The 23,174-nt window shown below is 40.1% G+C and overlaps 1 protein-coding gene across 4 annotated transcripts in view; it reads left to right on the plus strand.

Moving 5' to 3' along the window:
• NEGR1 (neuronal growth regulator 1) overlaps positions 1-23,174 on the plus strand; it is a 605,115-nt gene that overhangs the window by 470,742 nt on the left and 111,199 nt on the right. For all 4 annotated transcript variants that reach the window (XM_073357346.1, XM_073357343.1, XM_073357344.1 and 1 more), the window contains exons 5-6: positions 4,561-4,681; positions 14,338-14,489. In XM_073357346.1, the coding sequence (XP_073213447.1) occupies positions 4,561-4,681; positions 14,338-14,489 (273 nt within the window). The remainder of the gene's footprint in view (positions 1-4,560; positions 4,682-14,337; positions 14,490-23,174) is intronic.

The following is a 23,174-nucleotide window of genomic DNA, read 5'->3' on the forward strand; positions in this document are numbered from 1 at the left end:
GAAAAAAATAGGAAATATTTCTCTAAAAATACTAGCAGGATTTTAACTCCTGGTTTTAACTTCTCAGCATGAGCCTGGTGGAACACCCCAGTTGCTAAAGGTTTTTTGTATTTACTCTTGACCGAAGCGGTAGCAGCATAGAGTATGACCAAACCCCCTGCGATCACAAGCCACCCGGGCCACTTATGAATGTTGGTCTCTGAATGTGCCATTGAGAGGTGTGAGAATCCTGTAAGGTGGTATCTTCAGAGAATCAGAATTATAAGAAAGGCACACAGTTGACTTAAATACAAACTGATTTAAAAGGAGAAATATGCAGAAGCAGTTGGTGGTGTTCAGCTGAGGAAGTAGATGTCTGCTTTTTGTGTAACTGAGGGAAGTTAGGTAAGGGGTCTAGGGGTAACAAACAGATATCGTATTTAAACTGTTTTCATTTGGTTGAGTACAACAGAAAAGAAGTTGGGAGTTTGTTTATTGTCATCAATCTGGAATTTGGTCTGGATTCTGACCCCAACTCCAGTCCTTTTACACTGCTGTGATGGCATATATGGTCCTTACAGGGGATGCAACAGGCCCAGGGGAAATCCCTCTGCACAGTAGCAGTTTCAGGCTTATGTAAGCACTATGCTGCCTCACCTTACATGCCTTGGCGTGGGGGTGGGAGTGGGTGAATTAGAGATAGGAGAGGTTATGCTCATAGTGTTTCATGCTACGGCAATGCTAAGCTGCAGGACAACCCAAGAAACCCAGATACAGCTTCCAAAAAATAGAGTCATCCTGAAAGCTGCTTTAACTTATGTCAGGAGCTATTTCAATTTCCCTGGTAGCCCAGAATTGGGGCAGCACAAAGGTGGCATTTGCCCCCAGTCTCAGAGTGCACCTTCTGTGCTGCATCTCTCAGCAGAGACAGTACAGATTCTAGTCCCATGAGGGTTACTAGTTTTCACTACACATATTAGTATGCTTTTCTGTAAAAATGTGGTCCTGATTTTAAATCATGGTAATAGTGCATGTAAATTGAGAACGCCTTTTTATTGCACAGTTGAAAATCTTGTCACTACCAATTAAAGAGAATGGACTGATTCATTCACGCTCTGTTATCACGGGGAAGAGACAATTGGAGAGAGTGGTTATGGCTGCTGAAATTAAAGGAGAGAAAAGATCTTTTGGTGGCCTTCTGAAGCCAGTTCACAGTGTGCTATGTATTGGTATGGAAAATCATACATTCTGTTCAATCCCATCTAAAATTTTACTCTCCTGTGTGTTTTTATTAGACGCAGGGCTACATCCTTATATTTCTAGCATCCAGGTTTTCTCTTCCCAGACTCCAAATTAATATAAAATTGGATGAGCTCTCTCACATCTCTGGAATACTAATTAATAGTTAATATTTTAATAAATGGAAGCCCAGCGAGATTGTGTTCAAAGTCACACAGGAAGTCAGTGACAGAGTCATTAACAGAACCCAGTCTTCCCAGTCCTGTACTTTAAACACACCATGCTGTCAAACTACAGTGTCTAACTGCCTTTAAGGTCCAAAGATCTGGGACAATATATGGGGTTGTGACACAGAGGCTCATTTCTGGTTCACTGCTTTATGTCAGTAGCTCCTCTCAGGCCTGACATGCTCACTATACTTCACACACTGTGTCATGATATTTATATAAAAGGTGACATGTAATATATGGTTTGAAATCTAATAACTCACTGATCATTAATATTCTTATGTGATATATGTAAATATATTTAAACCAGATATGTCGAGGGAGTGAGTAAATTGGTTTGCCCTAGACAAAGGAATGTGCTTTTGCTTCTCTGGTTAGCCCGGTCTTCAGGCAGAGACAGTGAAGGCCCATTTACATTTTAGGTAAACAAAGCTATCAAGCTAACAAGAGGCCGAGGAGACTGTTTCCAGCAGCAAAGAGAAACTTTATGGGGAGGGGGTCTGAACCTCAAGTGATATGCAATTGACTCAACCAATTATATACCGTATAACTGTATTATCGAAGTTTTATCGAGTGAGATGTTGTATGATAGCCTATGATACACTGGTGATTAATATCTTTGTAAAATGTATGTATTAACACTATATGAGGAATTATGGATTGCACTGATATTAAGCTTTCCAGTTTGTGTCCAAACTGAGGGAAAACAAGTGTTTCCCAGGGAGGAGGGAACGTCACAGGTGTTTACCTGTCTCCTATGTAAATTAAGCCTGGTAAAATCAAACCAATGGAATCTCCATTTACATATAGAGGGATGAGAAGCCCCCAGGAAGGGGAAAAACCAGCATGAGGTCACCCTGCCACTTGAAATAAGCTCACTGAACTTTGGAACATATAAGCAGAGCCAGAAAGCCGTTTTAGCATCCATCACTAGAGCGACACAAGGGAACAGAGCTCTTGAAAGCTGAGAAAGCTGGGTCCTTCACCCAAGGCTGGGGGGCAGCAGTTGAAATCTCTATATAGGTGAGAAACCTGTTTAGGAAGAGATATTTCACCTAGGAAGACAAGGGAAGCCAGCACCTTGTACTTCCATAGAAGTTCCTGACTGAGGGAAAGTCAGCCATGGCTCGAAAGAAGATAGACTGGTGAGAGAAATGATCTTGACCAAAGCCTGTACCTTGCTAGATTAATGTTAGACTTTTAGATGCATGTTTTCACTTTTGTTTGCTTGTAATCCTTTCTAATGTTACTCCTCTTACTTGGTATCACTTAAGCTATGCGCTATTTTTAATACATTTGTTTTATTTTTACTATAAACCAACTCAGTGCTCTGTTTCAAAGGAAGGGTGTATTTACCTCAGTTAAGTTAATACACTGTATTGTGCTTTTGTCTCTTTAAAGGCACAATGAACCATATTATTTCTCTGACCTGTCCAGGAGAGGGCTGAACGTTGCAGAGCACATGGTTTGGGAGAAATGTAGGACTGGGAGTGTGTTGGAGTCACCTTGCTGGTTGTAACCGAGGCTGGTGGAAGTCCGAGTAGGGCTGTAGACAGGCTGCTGGGGTCAGAGCTGCTGAATCAGAGCTGTCTAGAACAAAAACACTCAAGGTGTGACCTGCATGCTACACTAGCTCGGAGCATCCCAGGCTGGAAGCTACAGCCGCAAAGCATTGGGTTACAGGGCAGTGACACAACCCCTTGCAGGTCTCGATTGCACCCCCCCCCCAACCCTGTGACAGGGACTCAGTCCAATTGTCATTGAAGTCAATGGAGAGACAGACTCCCAGTGACTTCAGTAATAGCTGGATCATGCCCTTCACTGGCAATAATTCTTGCCAGGTAAAGTGTCCTTCTAAATATTTGTGAATATACTTAGGGCTAATTTCTGCATTAGTCACTGTATAGGCTATTTTAAGGGTCTACAGAAGTGGATACTGCATACGAATGCTTGTTTCCAGACATTTTATTTTGGTACATCATAATTCTACTTCATGTACTTTTAACGAGATTCACATATTTTTGTTTGTACTTAGTCATGTCCCTATTGGCACATAAAATAGCATTATGAAACTGACCAGCCTATGTAAAGAACTTCCTCATGAACCTTCTGTTTAATATAGATGTTCCTTTTTTTGCAATACTCGGCTTTCATAAAAGATTATGGCCTCTTAAAATGTCAAGCTTAAAGATGAGTGTTGTTATGAAAAAGAATGGAGGGAGGAGTCATTTCACCTATATATATAACTAGTTTAAAGCAACATCTGGAAAATTGCTTGAAAAACATGAATGGAGTTTTATTTATAAGTTGTATGGGGTTTTTTTTCTGTTTTTAAATATAATTTATATGCATCATAAAATGCTATGAAAATATAAAAAAAGTCTAAGAAGGCGGCAATTGCTTATCTGTTCATGTTTTCCCTTTGTTAAACTATTTCCTGTGCAATTTTGTGGTGTTTAAGGTTGGATTTTCCTGAAAAATTGAGAAATTGGCAATCACTTATCTAGATTAGATTAGATTAGGATGCAACATTTATGTGTATAGTGAATTATGGGAAAAATCAGACTTATTATATAGTTGTGAAAGTGAGTTCTACCTTTAATATGTACAGTCCACATTTTACACTCTTTTGGTTTAATACTGAATTCCTTAGACAGGTGAAAATCTTAGCAGAGTCTGTGGGCATTGTGTCGTCATATGCATTTAGGGCCTGCCAGAGTCTTTCTAGTTTTCGATGGGGTTTGTAGAAGTCCCTTAAGGATTAGGTATATTTATAGGTACATACTATCTTTGGTAAGAAATTGAAATATTTTTGAATAATTCCTAGTGCAACATGCAGTGGGCACTTGTTTGTTACTAACACAGGATTATATGTTTGTTGCCTGAGACACACAGCTAAATAAAAGCTGTATATTATATTCTACTTTCAGGGATAACTTCTTTCATATCCAATTTGAGAAATGTGGTTAACTGTGAGTAGTCCTGTCACAAAAATCAAATAGGAAAGTGTTGATCCATCAGACATGAAAGTGACTTCAAGCATCCTGTAGAAGAAATGAAAAAAAAATATTTAGTGATTTTTCTTTTAAAATTTGCGCTTAAATTTTTTTTCCAGTCGCCCCCACAATTCAGGAACTTAAATCCAGTGGTGGGATGCTAGGAAGTAATGGACTGATAAGATGTGAAAGTGCAGGAGTTCCTGCTCCAGTCTTTGAGTGGTACAAAGGAGAGAGAAAGTAAGTAGCCTGCATGTATTTATTGTATATGTTATACACTGATACCAGTCTAATGCTGTTCCGCACATTATAAGCCTTGTGTTATAAAGAGAGGCATCAGTGGAGTTTGGTGTAGTACTAATGTTCAGTTGATTTACAGTAGAAAAATTATAATGAAGAAACAGAATACTGACAGGGCTTAACTTCTAAGATTGGGTCCATTGATGTGTAAAGAAGCATTTAAAAGATGCAGTCAGTGTATCTTGTGGATAGCTTTGGTTATCATGGGCCTGATTTTAGATTGTGGGCCTAATATTTGATTCCCAATCCAGTCTCCAAAGTCTTTTCAGTTTTCCAGTGTACTTGTACTCACATGCAAACAGATCAGATGTTTCAGCACATCTGAGGAATACCTGGTATATCTTAATGACACTGCATTGAACATTGGAGTGCTCCCTACTAAACCCAATGCCTGGGTATCAGACATAGAGCAGGAGCCAAGTTGTGTGTACAAATCAAAGTGACTGAAAGAAACAATCCCAGCAGCATGGGAGCCCTGAGAATCCCTCCCCCCGACTCAGAAGGTGAGAAGGAAGGCACTACTGGGACGAGACATCATCACAGCCTCTCTGGAGAATGAGGGATGAAAGCCTCCTCTCTCTCGCAGAAACCAAGTGAAACATTGGAAGAGCCCTCTCCCAGCATTAGGATGAGATGAGAAAAAGCCCAAAATTCAATCCAGCAATGAGAAGGAAAAGATTATGCACTATTGTCAGATACTATGGTAATGGAGGCTATATAAGTGCCTAAGATGGATAGAAAAAAAATCACAAAAAATGGGAAATTTTTACTATCATAACAGTAGTTACAGACAACTTCCGTTTTGAAAAAAAGGCTGTTCAACCAAAAGACTGGGCAGGGGGGAACAAGTTCTGCCATTTGTGGTCTGAGGAACAGATCCTCAGCTTGTGTGAATTGCCATCACTCCGCTGAAGTCGGTGGAGCTAGGATGCTCTATGCTAGCTGAGAATCTGGTCCAGGGTTTACTTTCTCTCATCTTGCATGCTGAAAATCAAAGTGTTTTTCATATTTGTTTTTAGTCAGTTTCATTTTTAGATTCTTAATGCTACCTAGTTTGAGTATCCCTCTCCTCCAGGACATCTTTATTTATTTAAAAACAACTGCTTTCATTGAGATATTTTTAATGTGAAAACTGTTTTACAGCTCTTAAGTTTATATAAAAGTTTATTTTTACAAAATTTAAATATTGGGGCAAATTTAAGTGGTCAGTGTCTGTTTAAGGCATATGCCCAAGGGGATAAAGTGAATGTTTACCTTAGCTTTTGGAATTTCCGGACTGTTAAGTGCTTGCTTTCTCAACATTAGCTTTCCATTAATGCTAGGATTTAACACAGAATATTAATGGGCATTCTTCATCAAAAACAATTAGTCAGAACATTTCTGACTGGCCAGCTGCTCTTCTTTAGATTTGTTCCCCTGTAGGAGTATTACCTGCTCCCTTTGCTCCACAACTTCACTGAATGGTCATGAATACTATATTCAGATGAGTTGCAAAGTGTTTTTTCAATGTGGTGCAACTGAGACTTAGCACTAACAGTAGCAGAAGATTATCTTCTTTTGAGGGAACCCCATAAATCCTGCTCCCAAAGGTCCACACTTTGTCTCTCCCCGTTTATTATACCAAAAAACTACCGTTAAGTACAAGAAGGTATTTTGTTTTTTTTACAAGCAATGTTGCAGTACTGTTTGCATACTTCATAGAGTCTGGACTGAACTGGAGACTCCTGATTTGATGTCAGTGATATCCATTAAATTCATGGATCTGACTGATTCCCTTATTTTTATGTATGAACTCAAGTTTCATGAGAGCAGTAAGACACAACAGGCAATGCATTTCAGGACAATAAAGTCATTGCCATCTGCCTCTTGCTTCAGTTATTATATCACCTAAGGCTTATTTTAATCACCCAGAAATGCACTACTCTATTGTCTCTTATTGCTTAAGTATTTTTAGTACATGCTTATGTTAAGTCTAATGGTAAATAGTATTTTTGTTAAAATGTTGTTTATAGACACCCTGAAGATACTGAACATTTGCAAAGACTCTAGTATTTCTGAACATTGCAGAACCTTCCCATTTTCAAGAAAGTCACTTTTTTTTCTCATATATTGCTGTGTTTCCCAATAATACCCCTGCAAGTGTCATCTTGAAAGATGAAAAATCTATACAGTACTATGCTGGTAAAGCCAATTCTCTACTCGTAACGGACAACTGAGAAATGTCAATTTTCAAAGGCAGTTCAGGAAAAGATTATGCAGAGCGGTGAGCAGATTATTTATAGGCGTGGCTGAAGTCACTTGCCGGAAATGTTAGGGGCCAATTCACTTCCTTCTGAAGTCAATGGAAACACTTCCATTCCCTATGATCAGAACTGGATTGGACCCTAAATTTAGTGCTGAGTGAATTTAAAAACAAAATTGAGTGTTGACTGAGTTTGAAAAAGACCCAAGAATATCTGTATCTGAAGTAATTGGCTGCTAAATTTGCAAACTGTTTCATTTACTTGGATCTAAACACAATAAAAAGTTGCCTTTCAAGGCACTAGGCACCCTGGCATCCATTCAAAATACAGTCCATAAAATAAGGGCGGAGGGGAACAGTCACAAACCCCTGCTGCATAAAACAACTAGTCGGGAAAAATTAAAAAGTTGCAAAACAAATTATCAATAAGTCCCTATCAATAAGTTCCTCTCAAACCCCAACCCATCCACCCTTTATACGCGTCTTTTCAGAAAGATGCTTCATGCTCTGAAGGTCAACAAATTCAAGCTAGTTTGGATCAAGGTGAGGAGCAAATCCCAGTATAAAAAGACTTTCACACAAAACATTTCATGGGAAGTTCCATCTTCTGTAGGCTAAGGGATCTCCTCTTCAGTAGGAGGGTGGTGAAGCACTGGAATGCGTTACTTGGGGAGGTGGTGGAATCTCCTTTCTTTGTGGTTTTTAAGGTCAGGCTTGACAAATCCCTGGCTGGGATGATTTAGTTGGAGATTGGCCCTGCTTTGAGCAGGGGGTGGGACTAGATGACCTCCTGAGGTCCCTTCCAACCCTGATATTCTATGATCTCCAGTTCAAGCACCATATTAATCTCAGCTGTAGCATGTGGGACAAGGAGAAAAGTCAGTTAGTCAGGTCTTAGACCATTTAGAGCTTCATCTGTCAATACCAATACCTTAAACTCCACCTGGAAGCCAGTAGTCAGCCACTGCAGATCTCAGAGCACTGATGAATGTGTATACCATAAAATATGAGATTCCATTTAATATACAGGACAACACATTCTGCAGTAACATTCAACTCACGAATTAATTTAATTGGGCTGGAACCGCCTGGAGAATACAGCTGGATGAAATTTTTCAGACAAAACTTTTTTTTTTTTTTAAGAAAAATGCAGATTGTGGACAGTTGAAATATTTTGCAAATTTGTTGCGAATTTGCTAATTGTTTCAGTTGGGGGAAAAAACAAAAAAAGTTGAAAATGTTTTGTCTCAACATCTTCTAAATGAAATGTTTAGATTTAGATTCAGAACAATTTTGAATTTTTACTTCAATTTTACAAATTTTACTTCAACTTTATTTAATTTTTGTAAGTTAAAAAAATTGATAATGAAATTTAGTGTTTTAGGTTGAACAAAATGTTTCATTTCACCAGAAACAATATTTATTTTACTTTTTCAATTTACAAAAAAATTCAAATTTTTTTCATTTCAGGTTGACCCATATCAAAATATTTTTCTGATTTTTTATTTTGGCCACCTAACTGAAAAATCAGCTATTCACACAGCTCTATTTGATAACGAGTTTTTCATGAGATTTCCTGTATTTGTACTTTAAACCCTGTCTAAAAACCCAGATGACAAAATTGCATAAAAATAGAGATTCAAGGGATTTGTGGAGGATTTATCACTATATTTCAAGATCTCAAAATAAGGATTGGTTTGAGCTGGGCTCTGGAACAGGACAAAGATTTTTTGGCAGGAGAGGTGGAGTGGGATTTTATTTTATCCTACCGATCCACATTGACATATTTTTCACTTTGCCTATAGTACAGGGTTAAACTTTATGAGGGAGGCAGCCCAAAGGTCTTTAATCTAAAAATATTAATTCCATTAAAATTGATAAAGAAAACAAAACATACATTTCAAATAACCTAATAAAGACTAAAATCATTATAATGGTCTAATAGTTTATAGTAACATTAATTGATTCAAATTTGAGACTAAAGATAAATACTCCTTGGGGCTAATACTGATGCATGATCTTCTGTAGTCTGTTTCTAGGTATAATACCTGGAATAAAAGTGAGATCTTATTGTACTGGAAGGCCTCAAGTGCAATATAGAAAAGATACTGCATTCTCTTAAAGTGCAGTTGCTCTCTGAAAAGTGACTTGGTAAAAATGGCTAGAGTTATTTTATTGACTAAGATACATTGTTGTAAGCAAAAATGACAATGAACAGGTCTTGCAAACACCACACAACACTGAGGAGTGAGGATCCTAAAAACAAAGGCAGCAGAATATAAACTTTCATTTCCATGGGAGGTTTCAGAGTAGCAGCCGTGTTAGTCTGTATTCGCAAAAAGAAAAGGAGTACTTGTGGCACCTTAGAGACTAACCAATTTATTTGAGCATAAGCTTTCGTGAGCTACAGCTCACTTCATCGGATGTATTCCACTGAATGCATCCGATGAAGTGAGCTGTAGCTCACGAAAGCTTATGCTCAGATAAATTTGTTAGTCTCTAAGGTGCCACAAGTATTCCTTTTCTATTTCCATGGGAGGCCCTGTGATATAGTAGAGTCCTGGACTGGACCCAGGAGACATGGGTTCTGTTCCTGGCTCTACCTCTGGCCTGCTGGATGACCTTGTGCAAGTCACTTTGACCTCTCTATGCATTAATTTCCCCATCTTTAAAGTGGATATAATGATAAAGACCTTTCCTTGTAAAGCCCTTTAAAAATGAAAAGTGTTATATAAAAGCTAGGTAGTATTATTATTATTTATTTAAAAATAAATGTTTCTAGCCTTATAGTTGCAAAGAAAGCCTTCTAAATTTGCACCATGTTAACCAGTACAGTGCTGTTTTCCTGGTCTGCAGACAGACAGCTTCTGTGCCTTTATTGCTGCTCAAAGCTTTCTCAAACAGTGGCCAAGGGATCAGTTTTAGTGTTGCTGTTCAGAAATCTGGAGAAAAGTAGTGAAACTGTCCTTGTCAGTTGCATGTGCTGCTGCTTGAGAAAGTTATGAACCACCAGCAGATACAAGCATTGGAGTTATTCGTTGAAGAGAATGACATGAAAAGGAGGATGAGGGTAGAGTAGGAGGAGACTCTTGAGTGGGAGAACTGTGGCGATAGAGATAGAAAGCTCATGTTCCATTCCTGCAGCTTAAGGGGAATGAAACTTCATATTCCTCAGGGTCCTTTACTTGCTGGATACAAATGATGTAGACCCCAACAGAGCCTAGAGGCAGCACTCTGGTAGGAATCCCAGGTCTCCATCCCTTTCCCAGGAACAGGAGAGCTGGGCTTATAGTCAGCTGGGTATCATCCTAAAATAAATTCACTCTCTCATACAGAAATTATGGGCTTGATACAGAAATTATTGGTGAAATTCCATGACCCACCCTAAATGGCTCCCAGGGCCCAAAGGGGCACACTCTGCCTCCATTCCCCAATAACAAGAGCAGCTAGTTCCCGCCTCACATCCAAGGGACTGGTACAGTGGGATGAAAGGTGAAAGAGGAACTTGGAAGCACAGGGGAGCATCGAAGGGTAAACAGAGTTAAGAGGTACAGATAGGGGGAAACCACCCTTAGAGGACACGGGAATTGAGGGCAGCTGTGATAGCTGAGGGAGCTGTGATAGACGGAGAGGAATTTGGAGGTGGGAATAGCCTGGGGGATGGGTTGGAGGTCACAGAAATTCAGGGGGGTGGGGAAATGACAGGGACGGGGGAGTTCTGGGGCTCAGAAGCTGGAGAAACAGCTGGGAAAAGAGCCTAATAGAAACTAGGTGCGATAGGGAAGCTGAAGGTGGCAGAGACTGAATACACAGAAATGGGACCCAGTGGACCAAACTGGAGCAAACACGGAGAGGGAGATGAGAACAATGGGAGGCAAGACATTAGAAAGGATGATGGAGCAATAGAGATGAGGAGGAGTAGGAGGAAGCAGAGGTAGGAGGAGGGATGAAGAGTTGATGTAGGAGGAAGCATAAGGAGGATGAGTGAAAGCTGGGGTGGTAGAAACCCAGGAGGACAAAGAGAAAGAGCCGGGGCATTGCAAAGGCTGTGAGCATGAAGAGTGAAGCTAGGAAGCATGAAGTTGGAGGCAGGCAAAGACCAGCATCTACAAGGGCTAGTGGCATGAGGGAGAGAACATGGTGGAAGCAGATAAGAGGGAAGGATGAGGAAGGGAGGAGATATTGAGAGATGGAATGAAGAATGAGGGAGTACAAAATAAGAGGGATTTTGTGAGGAAGGAGAACAGAATAAAGGGAAAGTTTTGACTGTCTTAATAGGTAAACTAAAAGCTCTAACAAAAATATGCTGCTGGCAAAGCCTGGGAAGCACAAAATTCAGTGTGGCCAGAAATCTGGAGAGCTTGAGAGAGGCCAAAGCAGCTCGTATCACCAAAGTCAGTACTTGTAATGCAGGTGGGCTTTGTGTGATAGAAAAGAACTTGTACTGCTTGGAACCTCATAAGGGTAGAGCCTCATAGCTGTGTGTTGGAGGATCTTTCTCTCCTCTGACCCAAACTTTGTGGACCAAAGACTTTCTCTTGTTTGACTTTTTTTTGTTTTTTGGGGGGGTGAGGTGGGGGGATGTTCAATATTGTCTTCACATCCTTCTGCTGTAGCTGCCATGATCACTGTCATCTATTGGGTTTATATGAAAGCATAAAAGACTTTAATACTTACATTTGGCAGGTCTGACCTCTGGAATGGGCAATGTAAAACCCAGTGAAAGGCCCTTCCCACAAAGCTTTCTATAAGCTTCTTTGCTGATGATCATTAGAGCAGTGAAAATGGTCTTTGCAGCACCAAAGTACTATTTAGTATGTCTTTCAAAATTTCAGTGCTAGATATATGATGCAATGCTGCATGTAAGTTTGGTATTATGTACATGGTACGCTGTTCAACAGCTAAGTGATAAGTTTTTGAGGAGCCCAGAACAGCAAAGCATGAGCTTCACAGTTTTTCTGTGGGTGGTGGAGGAAAAGAAAGTTATTTCAGAAGGCAAATAGCCATTTACAGTAATATATACGTTTAAAATGAAGGGCCACCACTTTTTTGCCTTTCGCAAGTCTGGAGGAAAACATGGATTTTCTTACTATTCTTCTTACCCAAAAAACCAAATTTTCAATCCTCTGTTTTTTCTTCCAGTAAGTTATCTTAGTTTGTTCCTGAAATTGAAGTGTCCACTGGGTAGTACGTAGCCACTGAAATTTGATATATTCTTTTTCAGTGTATGGTTTTGCCAATACACTCAGCCAACGCGTATAAAAACAGTACAGAACTCTTAGTGTGTTGACTTACACTGAGAATATAAAGTACACACTGCAATGAATATCTAATTTATATGCAGGAAAGTATAGTGATTAAATGAAAACTAGAAGCGTTAATGAAATGCAGTAAAATATTCAATAATCAATATGCAGATGTATTATTAATAATGATCATTTGCATTTTGAGGCAGAATATTAAAAGATTGCATCCCTCTCCTGGATTTATGATTCTCTGCTTCCATATATCAAAATTAAAGAGTAACATGTTTATATAAGGCAAAATTCTGCTCTTAATATGAAATATAAGCAATTCTCTGAGTAATCAAGCATAGCTGGTTATTTTCATCATGTAATCTAACTATATTTCTCTTGTGTCTGACTTGGTACGATGCAGCTTATGCATTCTTCCCTACCATGACAAATTATAAAGACTTAGATTTTCCTCTCAGCTTGAGTAAAGTCCCATGGCTGCCCCTCTTCCCCAGATTTTTCTGAGCCATTTAAAAAACCTTGATATTAAATCAGATTTGCTATCTCTTTTAGATATTTATAAGATGCTTATCACTATAGTGCCTGCTTTTTACATAGGATGAATTAGGTATCCCTTATCTTTGGTGAATCTACACAGTGAGAGGGCTCAAAAATTGATGTTCATTTGCCTGGACACACTGTTCCCCTTCTAACTTGGTCAATATCCCTTTCTCCAATGTGGTAGCCATGGTTGTGGAATGACCATAAATCCAAGTAGTTGCTCCTCTAGACACCTGGTTTTTGTTTAGAGAAACAACTACACAACCAGTGAGGGAATCTTGAAAAAGTTCAATGCAAAAGCTTTCCTGTAAAGCAGAGTAATTTTAGGAATAATACTGTTTCCTTTTCCTAATAAAGTCCCTTGTTGGCGTTAGGAGTAAGTAACCCTTTCTGCGCTTCTTTACCATTTTTGCATGACAGGGACTAGATGGAAACATGGGACTCTCCAGCAAAGCCAAAACAAAAAAATGCGGGAGAAGTACGCCTTATTTTGAGCCTTATTTTGTGCCAGATATCCTGGGTCTTATATCGGCTCCTTATAGGGGGCATTTTGCCCTTCATCTCAGGAGCTGGAAACTTCCTCAAACCAGGCGAATCCTCACCTGGAAAGATGCAAACTGCTTTCTGTTTTCTTTGTGCTGCAGGACAAAGGAAAGTAGAGCAGTGCTCAGCACTTCAAAGTTGCTGCTCAGACTGGAGGACCCCTCTCCCTAGGCTTCAGAGCCAAATCTCCAACTTGAGCCACGTCTATGCATCTTATTGTAGTGTGGTAACGTGAGCCCTGCAAGCCAAGGCCATCAACCTGATCTGGGAAACTCGTTTCCATAGGCTGTGTAGATGGGGGGGTGGGATAGCTCAGTGGTTTGAGCTAAACCCAGGGTTGTGAGTTCAATCCTTGAGGGGGCCATTTAGGGATCTGGGGCAAAAATTGGGGATTGGTCCTGCTTTGAGCAGGGGGTTGGACTAGATGTCCTCCTGAGGTCCCTTCCAGCCCTGATATTCTATGAATCTATGAAATGAATCTATGTCAGTGTGACCACACTATGATAATTGGATGACTTTGCTTTATACTTTGTTTGTTAGCACTAATGGCTCAATTTTCAGACTTGGCACTTAAACTTATCACAACACTACTTTACTTGGACACTCAGCTATATGTTTTACACAGTTATGTGCCAATTTGAATATCCAAGTACAGGATTTCACCTTCCTATTAAGGTGCCACGATTTAAAATCTGGGCTTTCTATCTTACTATTGTAATGCTATATGCTCAGTGATATAGGGTAGTGATAGTTAGATGAAAGTGAACATTACATTGAATTATTGTCCTTAGACTATAGAATAAATTGGCAGGAAATAGTACCAACGTAATACTATCCAGTTATTGCTTTGCCAGTGCTCCCCAGCCCCTCTGCCATTGTGGTAGCTTTATACCACTGGATAATTCCCTACTGTTAGCTACTGTGGTTGCAGTCAGGCATCATAAGCAAATAAAGAAAATGCAAATATGAGTGATTGAGGCATGTGGTTTACAGAAGATTTTCCTTTTGCCTTCTAGACTGATCAATGGTAAACATGGAATTACTATTAAAAATTATAGTACAAGATCACTTCTCACTGTAACCAATGTAACAGAGGAGCATTTCGGCAACTACACATGTGTCGCTGCCAACAAGCTGGGGGTGACCAATGCCAGCCTGCCTCTCAACCGTAAGTAACATGAATGTATGGCAAAATGTTCATAATTGTTTTTCTACAGTTGTAGATGGAAAAGCATAAGAATTCAGCATGATTGTTTGGGGTTTTTTTCACAGGGAGTGTGAATACCAGAGCATACATTCCCTAATAACTGCAAATACACAAATCTAACTACTCACTTCCTGAAAATAATACATTGAGCTTTAGAAAGATCCTTATTTGGGGGATGGAGAGAAGCTTTAAGTGAATCCAAAAGTACCACATCTTTGGTGGTGGGGGATTGCTACTACACATGATACTGAGTTTGGTTTCTGTCTCTTTTTCACTATTCTGATGGAGTTGTAACTAGAATCTGTTGTTTTCTGATGCTCTCTCCTTGAGATGTCCAAGAAAGATTCAAAACTTTACATACTGGAGATACAAAAATCCAAGGTCTTATTGCAAGCATGAAATTAGCATGACTGAATAATGCATGCCTAAGATTTTACTGTAAACAAAACAAGAAAACCTTCCAGTCTGTTCGAGGAAGTAATACCTGAACATGCACAAACCAGGGATTACGCTCATGGAGGTTAACTCTCTCATAACTCTACCCTACAGATTTTATTCTGACACATTTTTCCCAATCTACAGACCAATTCTCATAAATCCCTCAGAAAACCTGTCTGAATTTAAGATTGAATCTTTCTGAAAAGCCAAGAGTGGTTGTGATGGACAAAGCAGAGTAGCTTGGTGGTTAACACCCAATTTCTTTTGCATAGAATGAGTCTCAAATATCCTATTTCAATTATCTTCTACTTTTAGAGTTAAGGTATTTATCTATGGTTGCAGTACTTCTGTAGTTGATCTGATAATCGTGACATCTGTGATAGTGATATCTGGAGATATGTATTGTCTATCAGGTGAATTATGTGTGTTAATTTACAGTATTTTAATATAACAGATTTAATGGTGAAAAAGGAATTCAGGAAATGTGAACTATTTGCAAAATTTGGTACATTTTTTATTTTTAAAGAAACCGTGAGTCCAGTGGTTCAGTGGAAATAAATGCTTAAATTCTGAGACTCCTAACTTATAACCTTGAAGTTTCTTAATAGTCCAGTTATTTCCTATCTCTTCCAGGGCTTATATTCAGCTGGAGCCATCCAGAGCAGAGCTCTGGTAAATATTTCCAAACCCGTGGGATCCCCAGTGCCTCCTGCTGGGTAGAAGCCCCAGCTCCCTGACCCCAGGGCTAAAGCCCCAAGACTAGGCAACTTCCCAGGTCTAAAGCCACAAGACCTCCCAGCCGACAGCTGAAGCCTGGAGCCCTGAATGGGGGTGCGGGCGGCACAGGGACTCCAGGAAATAATCCCTTGAGAATTTAAGTCCTGATATCTTACTTGTATTATTTAAAGCAGACGAAAAGAGTCTGAATCATCATAGAGTAGTAGGAAGCCTATTTATATTGCTTCAACGAGGAAAATGTATTTAATGTTTGAGATGTCATTACCCAAATGAGAAAATGGTTACAAATGTTTTTAACCTAAAATACAAGACATAGCACAATACAATACAAGACCCCATCCTCCCAAAACAACATTCCACATGAGAGTTTAGAGTAAATGTAAGTAGTAGAGCTTTCCCTAAATTTCCAAACAAATTGGATAAAATGTGGCATACTTTTATTGAAACGAACATACCTGAATTTAGGGGGAAAGCTCATTTACCTGTATAGCTGTTGTCATTGTGTCTATTAAAGACATATGGCTGAATCCTAACGTGTTTAATCTCTGCTCAGCACAAGTGAGTAGCAAAGATCACTAGAGGCCACCTTTACACACCCAGCTCACTTTCTGGTGAAATTTAGCCTTTGAGTTATTCTAAGTTGCATTGGCTGTTACTAGCAAAAGGGTTGTCCTGCGGGCCAAGGATTACTAGTGCACAGACGCACTCTGGCTATGTTCCTTAAGCCTGGGTTGGTGGGAAGAGGGTGTTGTAAAGTCAACAGCAACAGCTCTGTGCCACATGGGGATGTCCACCACATCAAGGAATCTCCAGCTGTTAAACCATCTTTCCACCTGATTAGCACTGCTGGAGCAGCACAAACAAAAGAAGAATCCGGCAAAGATCAGGTCCATAGTGCATTCCATACTGTTTGGATGTATTCAAAATTTGTGCGGGGTCAGAATTTGGGCAGGTGAAAGTCAGAAAAGTGAAAACAGGCAAATAAAAATGTGTTAAAAGTTTTTATGAAATTTGTATCTGTAAAGAAATTCTGCCCCCTTGATAAACTCTAGTTCAGGGAGAAGCCAGAGTCAGTTCAGGGAATGAAACAGTAGCGTATAGTTTCCTTCACTCCCCAGTTTATGTGCAGGAGCAAGTTCAGGTGCTGCAGAAGCCAATTCAGATGGGTGGAGGCGTGATGAGGAAAGAGAGCTGTATCACATCATGTGTGGGAGCCTGTTCTTGGAGATGCAGGGTGGTATGCACCCTTCCTATGCTTTAAAACCAGTTCACTTGAAGTAACAGCTGGTTTGGGAGGCAGCTCAGAGGTTGGCCAAAGTCTGTGTGCCAGCAGCAACAGAACAGAGCTGAGAGCTGGAAAATACTATCCTGGCTCTATTATGATGATAGTAGATACTGGCTGAGCATCTTTGTGAAGCACTCAGAGATGTAAGGATTGAAAGGGATATATAAAATGCAAAGTATTAGTATTGTTGTTAATAGAAATTTTGCATCATAAAAGATAATGGCAGATCTAAAGTGGAACATAATGACAGAAAATAATGGAACAGGGGTCTGATCCTGCATTCAATGTTGTAGAATATGATAGTCATAGTAGCACTGTGAACGTCACTGAGAGTTTTGAGTGTGCAAGTAATACAGGATGGGGTACTTTATAATATTTTATTGTTTTATATTAGCATTGCGCAAATCAAGTTATGGCTTGTCAGGAGTTAATGAACTGCACGAGAATAAGGAATTCAGAATTTTTGAGATTGTTCCTGTGACATGATTTGCATAGTCTCAGGAAACAGGAAGAGAGATTCTCATGCAAAACTCCTTGAGTAGTGATTCTATTAAGTATTTGGTTCTATGCTGATATGACAGAGAGCATTTTCTCTCTAAAAGATACGGTTTAGTTTGGTGAAAGTCAAAGATATAGCAATGTGTAACACCATAATCTACAAACCATTGTTGTGGAGGGTTTTTTTCAGTTAACAATAAAGAGTTATTTGATGATGAAACGTATCCGTTGCAGGGATAAACATAATCTGGTGGCAACATTGCCTAAAATATTTTACAAATTAGTCTTTGATGTCTTATTTAAATGTATATTAATAAAAATGAAGAGTGTATGTTACAAAATGAGCCATTGAGTGGTTAGAATAGTGTCATTAGAAAAGCTGCCAATAATTACTGCGATTGCAGAGCCGCTGTTGGGTGTACTTCTGAGTTCTTCTGCAGAACCACAATCAGTGTACGAAGACAAATGATTTTATCAGGATTCTGTCACAAAGCCCTTCTGTATTACAAAAGCAGCAAATATTGAGTGCAAAAGACTACACACCTCTGCTATTAGGTATTGGCAAATTGCCCAATGTCTCTGAGCAATTGCTAATTGGATGCTTCTATGTATGCATCTTTAAAAGGATCTTTTTTAAATATAGCAGTAGAAAGCCTGCATTTTCTTCATCTGCAGGTTCATATATAGTAGATACACGACATCTCAGTTATCAAGAACCAGTACTCCTTTCTTAGGGGAGGGGTGGTCAGACCTTTGCTGTATTCTCTTGTAGTAGTATCTCGACAGCAGAGTATTCTTTAAAAGGGTTCAAATTAAGGCTATTAAGAAATACAAGAATACTTAACATAGGATTACTAGCAAGGGGAGGATGAGTATCAGTGATGTGTACATTCAGGCTTAAGCCAGCAGAGAGGCAGGAAGTGGGTATGGGGACAGCTGAATTACAAGGTCCATAATCTCTTCATGTGGCCTAGGCAGCTGGTTTGGGGGGAGAGTGACCAGGCCACAAGTGGTTGCCTGGGTTAAGGGAGTGACATAACTATGGAATAGTAATGCCAGCTGGGTGGGAGGAGTAGAGGGGAAACTTGCCTGAGGCAGTTGTTTTTCAAAGTGGGGGAAAGGTAACCCAGATACTGTTGTGAGCAGAAGAAACTGGTCAGGATCATTTCTATGGGAAGCTGGGAAATAAATCAGAACAGATCTGATGTGAATCTAAATTTTTGGGGGCTCTTCCAGACATTCCAGCTTCTGTGGATATTTTGAGCTTTGCCACATCACTAATTGAAGAACATGATGGGTTCTGAAAGTGTAAGATCTAGCTATGAAAAATCGATCAGCAATAAAGTGAACTTTGCAGGAAGAAACAGAGACCCAGTGGTTCCCATAAATTAATAATGAATGGCAGTTTGCTAATTATTCATGGCTAAATCCTTGGTATATTCCAGATATGTTCTTTTCCAGATGTATTCCTGCGTTTTCTTTGTACGAGTATATGAACTGGATGATCCTCCCAAGGCACCATTTTAGTGTGTGCGCAGGTCCCATCCTGCCATCTATGGGTCCTATTCATCAAATATTTTGCGCTATTTAAGCAGATTTTCCACAGTTTGCAGCATTAAAAAGAGGAAGAATGCAGGTTTTTCTGATTGAAGCACGGATTTTATGATTCATTAAACCCATTTTCTCAAGGGAACAAGTATTGTTATGATATGTACCCAGAATAAAAGGTTCCATTTACAGAGGAACAAGGCAGGGAGTTGGTGGAGAAAAGAATAGACCTTGATTAAATATGCAGAATCTTCCTCTAAATTAACAGTTTTAAATAAAAGCAGAAAGCATTTTCCTGAAAACGAATTTGTGAAACTGCCCTTTGGGTCTAACTTTAACTCTAGCCACTAACACAGGTTTTACACAAATACTTACTTTGCTGTTCCAGATAAAACAAGTAGTCACAATATTTACTGCTAAAACATGTATCTCATACAGTATTATGCTCTGCAGTTCACTGACTGGAAATGTCAGGTGAGATACCTGTATGTGTGACATAATATATACAGATTATAAAATGGTTGGTTGGTTGATTTTACAAATAAGGGAGTCATGTATTTTATGGTTAATATAGTCAGGTATATTTTTTCTGTTTTTAATTAGTAATGGGAGAAAGAGTATGGAAATGTTTGGGTATTTCCAACAGAAGAATGTTCAGTGAGCCTGTAATGCAGGATATTAATTTTACTGCCTATACCAGTATTCCTCCCACCCATTAATGTTTTGGTGGCACTTAAGAAGAAAAAGCTGAGATCTCATTCATCAAAAGAAAACCTCACAGCCTTAATGCCAGCAGCTGACTTCCCTCAGAGGATTGAGCGGATGAAGGGTGCACTGATACTCTTCTTCAGCAAACAATTCTGTTGCACCACTGGTAGTCCCACCATACGGATGACCTTAAAAGTTATCAAGAACTCTTGGAGAGGCTGGCTTAGATGTTGGACTTCAAATTTTATTTGCCCCAAGAAAAGTTTTCTTGTTTGTTCTACATTGTTCAGATGAGGCAACCTAGCCTAGTGGCCCCCTTAGATAATAAGAGGATTTTTGAGTTAGAAGGGGTCTGTAGTTAAATCCAGCCTCCATGTCAGCTGCATCCAGGAGAACTGCCCTATAGGTATCAAGTCTTATAGAAGAGATTTGAGATCCAATTCAGCTGCCTCAGAGAGGTCTTGACAGTTTGGATTGACTTGTTTGACAGCCAGAAAAAGAGTATAGAAGAGATTAGACCTTCAAGGGTAGAATCCATATGTATCAGCGATGCTGCAAATGAGGATAGCTAATTACCAAATGCACTAATAAGAAGTATTCCCTCATCAGAAACAGTTTGTCCCCTCTTCTGGGCCAGTTTCCTGAGGAAAACTAAAAAGAAGCTACTGCTCACATTGCTGAAGGACAAAACATGACTTGTGACGTATGATTCAAGTGCCACTGCAACCTGGTCCATCTCAACACCCATCACTGTGTGCCAGTCCTTGTGGCTACACTCTTTTGGATTGGCAGGGGAGATTAGATTGCAAGAGAATACCTGTCCTTTGGAAATCCCATTCTGTTTAGAGGCAGAACAGAGAACTCCTTGGGTAACCCATGCCTGCTGGGTGTGGTACTCTGTCCCCCTCTAGTGGCACCTAGATCACCTAGAGATTAATGAATTTGCTCAAGGCTTGACTAAGAGCTGTGTGGCTTTTAGCTCATGCAGTAGAGGCTCATGCATTTAGCTTTAGAGGTCCTAGGTGCAGTCCCACCCATTGATGATCGGGGTTTGTAGGCATTACATTTATACGCTCTAAAATACCATAAAACCACCCTCAAATGATTGGCCCTTTATACAGCGCTGGCAAAGGAGCCTCCATGCTCTAGCCAAAGACCCTGCCTTCTCTCCTGAGAAACCTCATTCCTGGCATAGACACATTGGCTCAGAGATTCAATGAGATACCAGTACTAACAGGTTATCTACATTATGTGCTGTTACTGTGGATACACTGATCCTCAATTCTCACCCTACATTCTAAAATTATTCTGATTTCCAGTTAAATCAATCTGTCAGTTTGTCTGTTTTTTCCCCCCTCAGGCCTACCCAGGGAGGTTAGGTTACATTGATAGAGGGGATTTGAGTTGCTATCTGAATAGAACTATGCTATTCCACAGGTCAGACAGATTATTTGTATAGTACAGGTCAATCCATTTCTATTCAAGGTATCAAAGTAGATCAGACTCTTGTTATGATATAATAGAGATTCCATTATCTTAAGGGCTCGTTCCACCAGCTCTAAGGCAGCCTCCAAGTATATCTCAGAAATGTCTCTGTGATAGAGATAAGCAAGACTCTGGATTTCTGTTCATACCTTCATCTTCATGCAGCATTACTCCCTGGGCTTAGCCTGTAGAGCAGACACTCACTTTGTGAGAATAGTTCTGTAACATTTCTTTAAGAAACTCCTTAGATCCATCTCTTTAGGTCTGAGATGATTTGTCAGTCTCCTGCAGCATGGATCCATGTAAACAGTGCTCAAGGAAAAATGGATAGTTACAACAATAATTGTGATTTTCATAGAATCATAGAATCATAGAATATCAGGGTTGGAAGGGACCCCAGAAGGTCATCTAGTCCAACCCCCTGCTCGAAGCAGGACCAATTCCCAGTTAAATCATCCCAGCCAGGGCTTTGTCAAGCCTGACCTTAAAAACCTCTAAGAAAGGAGATTCTACCACCTCCCTAGGTAACGCATTCCAGTGTTTCACCACCCTCTTAGTGAAAAAGTTTTTCCTAATATCCAATCTAAACCTCCCCCACTGCAACTTGAGACCATTACTCCTCGTTCTGTCATCTGCTACCATTGAGAACAGTCTAGAGCCATCCTCTTTGGAACCCCCTTTCAGGTAGTTGAAAGCAGCTATCAAATCCCCCCCCCCATTCTTCTCTTCTGCAGGCTAAACAATCCCAGCTCCCTCAGCCTCTCCTCATAAGTCATGTGTTCCAGACCTCTAATCATTTTTGTTGCCCTTCACTGGACTCTCTCCAATTTATCCACATCCTTCTTGTAGTGTGGGGCCCAAAACTGGACACAGTACTCCAGATGAGGCCTCACCAATGTCGAATAGAGAGGAACGATCACGTCCCTCGATCTGCTCGCTATGCCCCTACTTATAAATCCCAAAATGCCATTGGCCTTCTTGGCAACAAGGGCACACTGCTGACTCATATCCAGCTTCTCGTCCACTGTCACCCCTAGGTCCTTTTCCGCAGAACTGCTGCCTAGCCATTCGGTCCCTAGTCTGTAGCTGTGCATTGGGTTCTTCCGTCCTAAGTGCAGGACCCTGCACTTATCCTTATTGAACCTCATCAGATTTCTTTTGGCCCAATCCTCCAATTTGTCTAGGTCCTTCTGTATCCTATCCCTCCCCTCCAGCGTATCTACCACTCCTCCCAGTTTAGTATCATCCGCAAATTTGCTGAGAGTGCAATCCACACCATCCTCCAGATCATTTATGAAGATATTGAACAAAACCGGCCCCAGGACCGACCCTTGGGGCACTCCACTTGATACCGGCTGCCAACTAGACATGGAGCCATTGATCACTACCCGTTGAGCCCGACAATCTAGCCAGCTTTCTACCCACCTTATAGTGCAATTTTCTTTGAGATGATTTCCTGTATGGCCTCCTGCCACCTTTTCCCACTATTTGAGTTTTATCACAGATTCTTGAATTAGTGGGGAGAATTAAGTGGCCATTGGATCTGCTCTCCTCCACCTTCATTTTTAATGAGAGCAACAGGCAGCTCATTCAGGCAATCATCTTGAACCATAGTTACTGAGCTAAGTAACCAAAATTGTATCACTTTACTATTGTGCAAGGTACTTGTAGTAATCCCCATTCTATGTATCATCTATGCATAGAATGGGGAATACTGCCAATACTTTAGCCAAATGCAAAAATGTAAATGGTACCTTTTTAAGAGCTTCACTGTAGAGGAGAAATTGTCTGTTGCTGTGCCCTATTAAACAGCTGCCACATAACCAGTGCTGAGCTGGAGCCGGTTCACACCAGTTCATACTCACCAGTTGTTAAATTTTGAAGCAGTTTTAGAACTGGTTGTTAACCCGCTTCCCTGCAGGGAGCGCTGAGGCTTTGATGGGCTC

This window comes from Lepidochelys kempii, chromosome 8 (assembly GCF_965140265.1).
Source record: "Lepidochelys kempii isolate rLepKem1 chromosome 8, rLepKem1.hap2, whole genome shotgun sequence".
NCBI classification, from domain to species: domain Eukaryota; kingdom Metazoa; phylum Chordata; order Testudines; family Cheloniidae; genus Lepidochelys; species Lepidochelys kempii.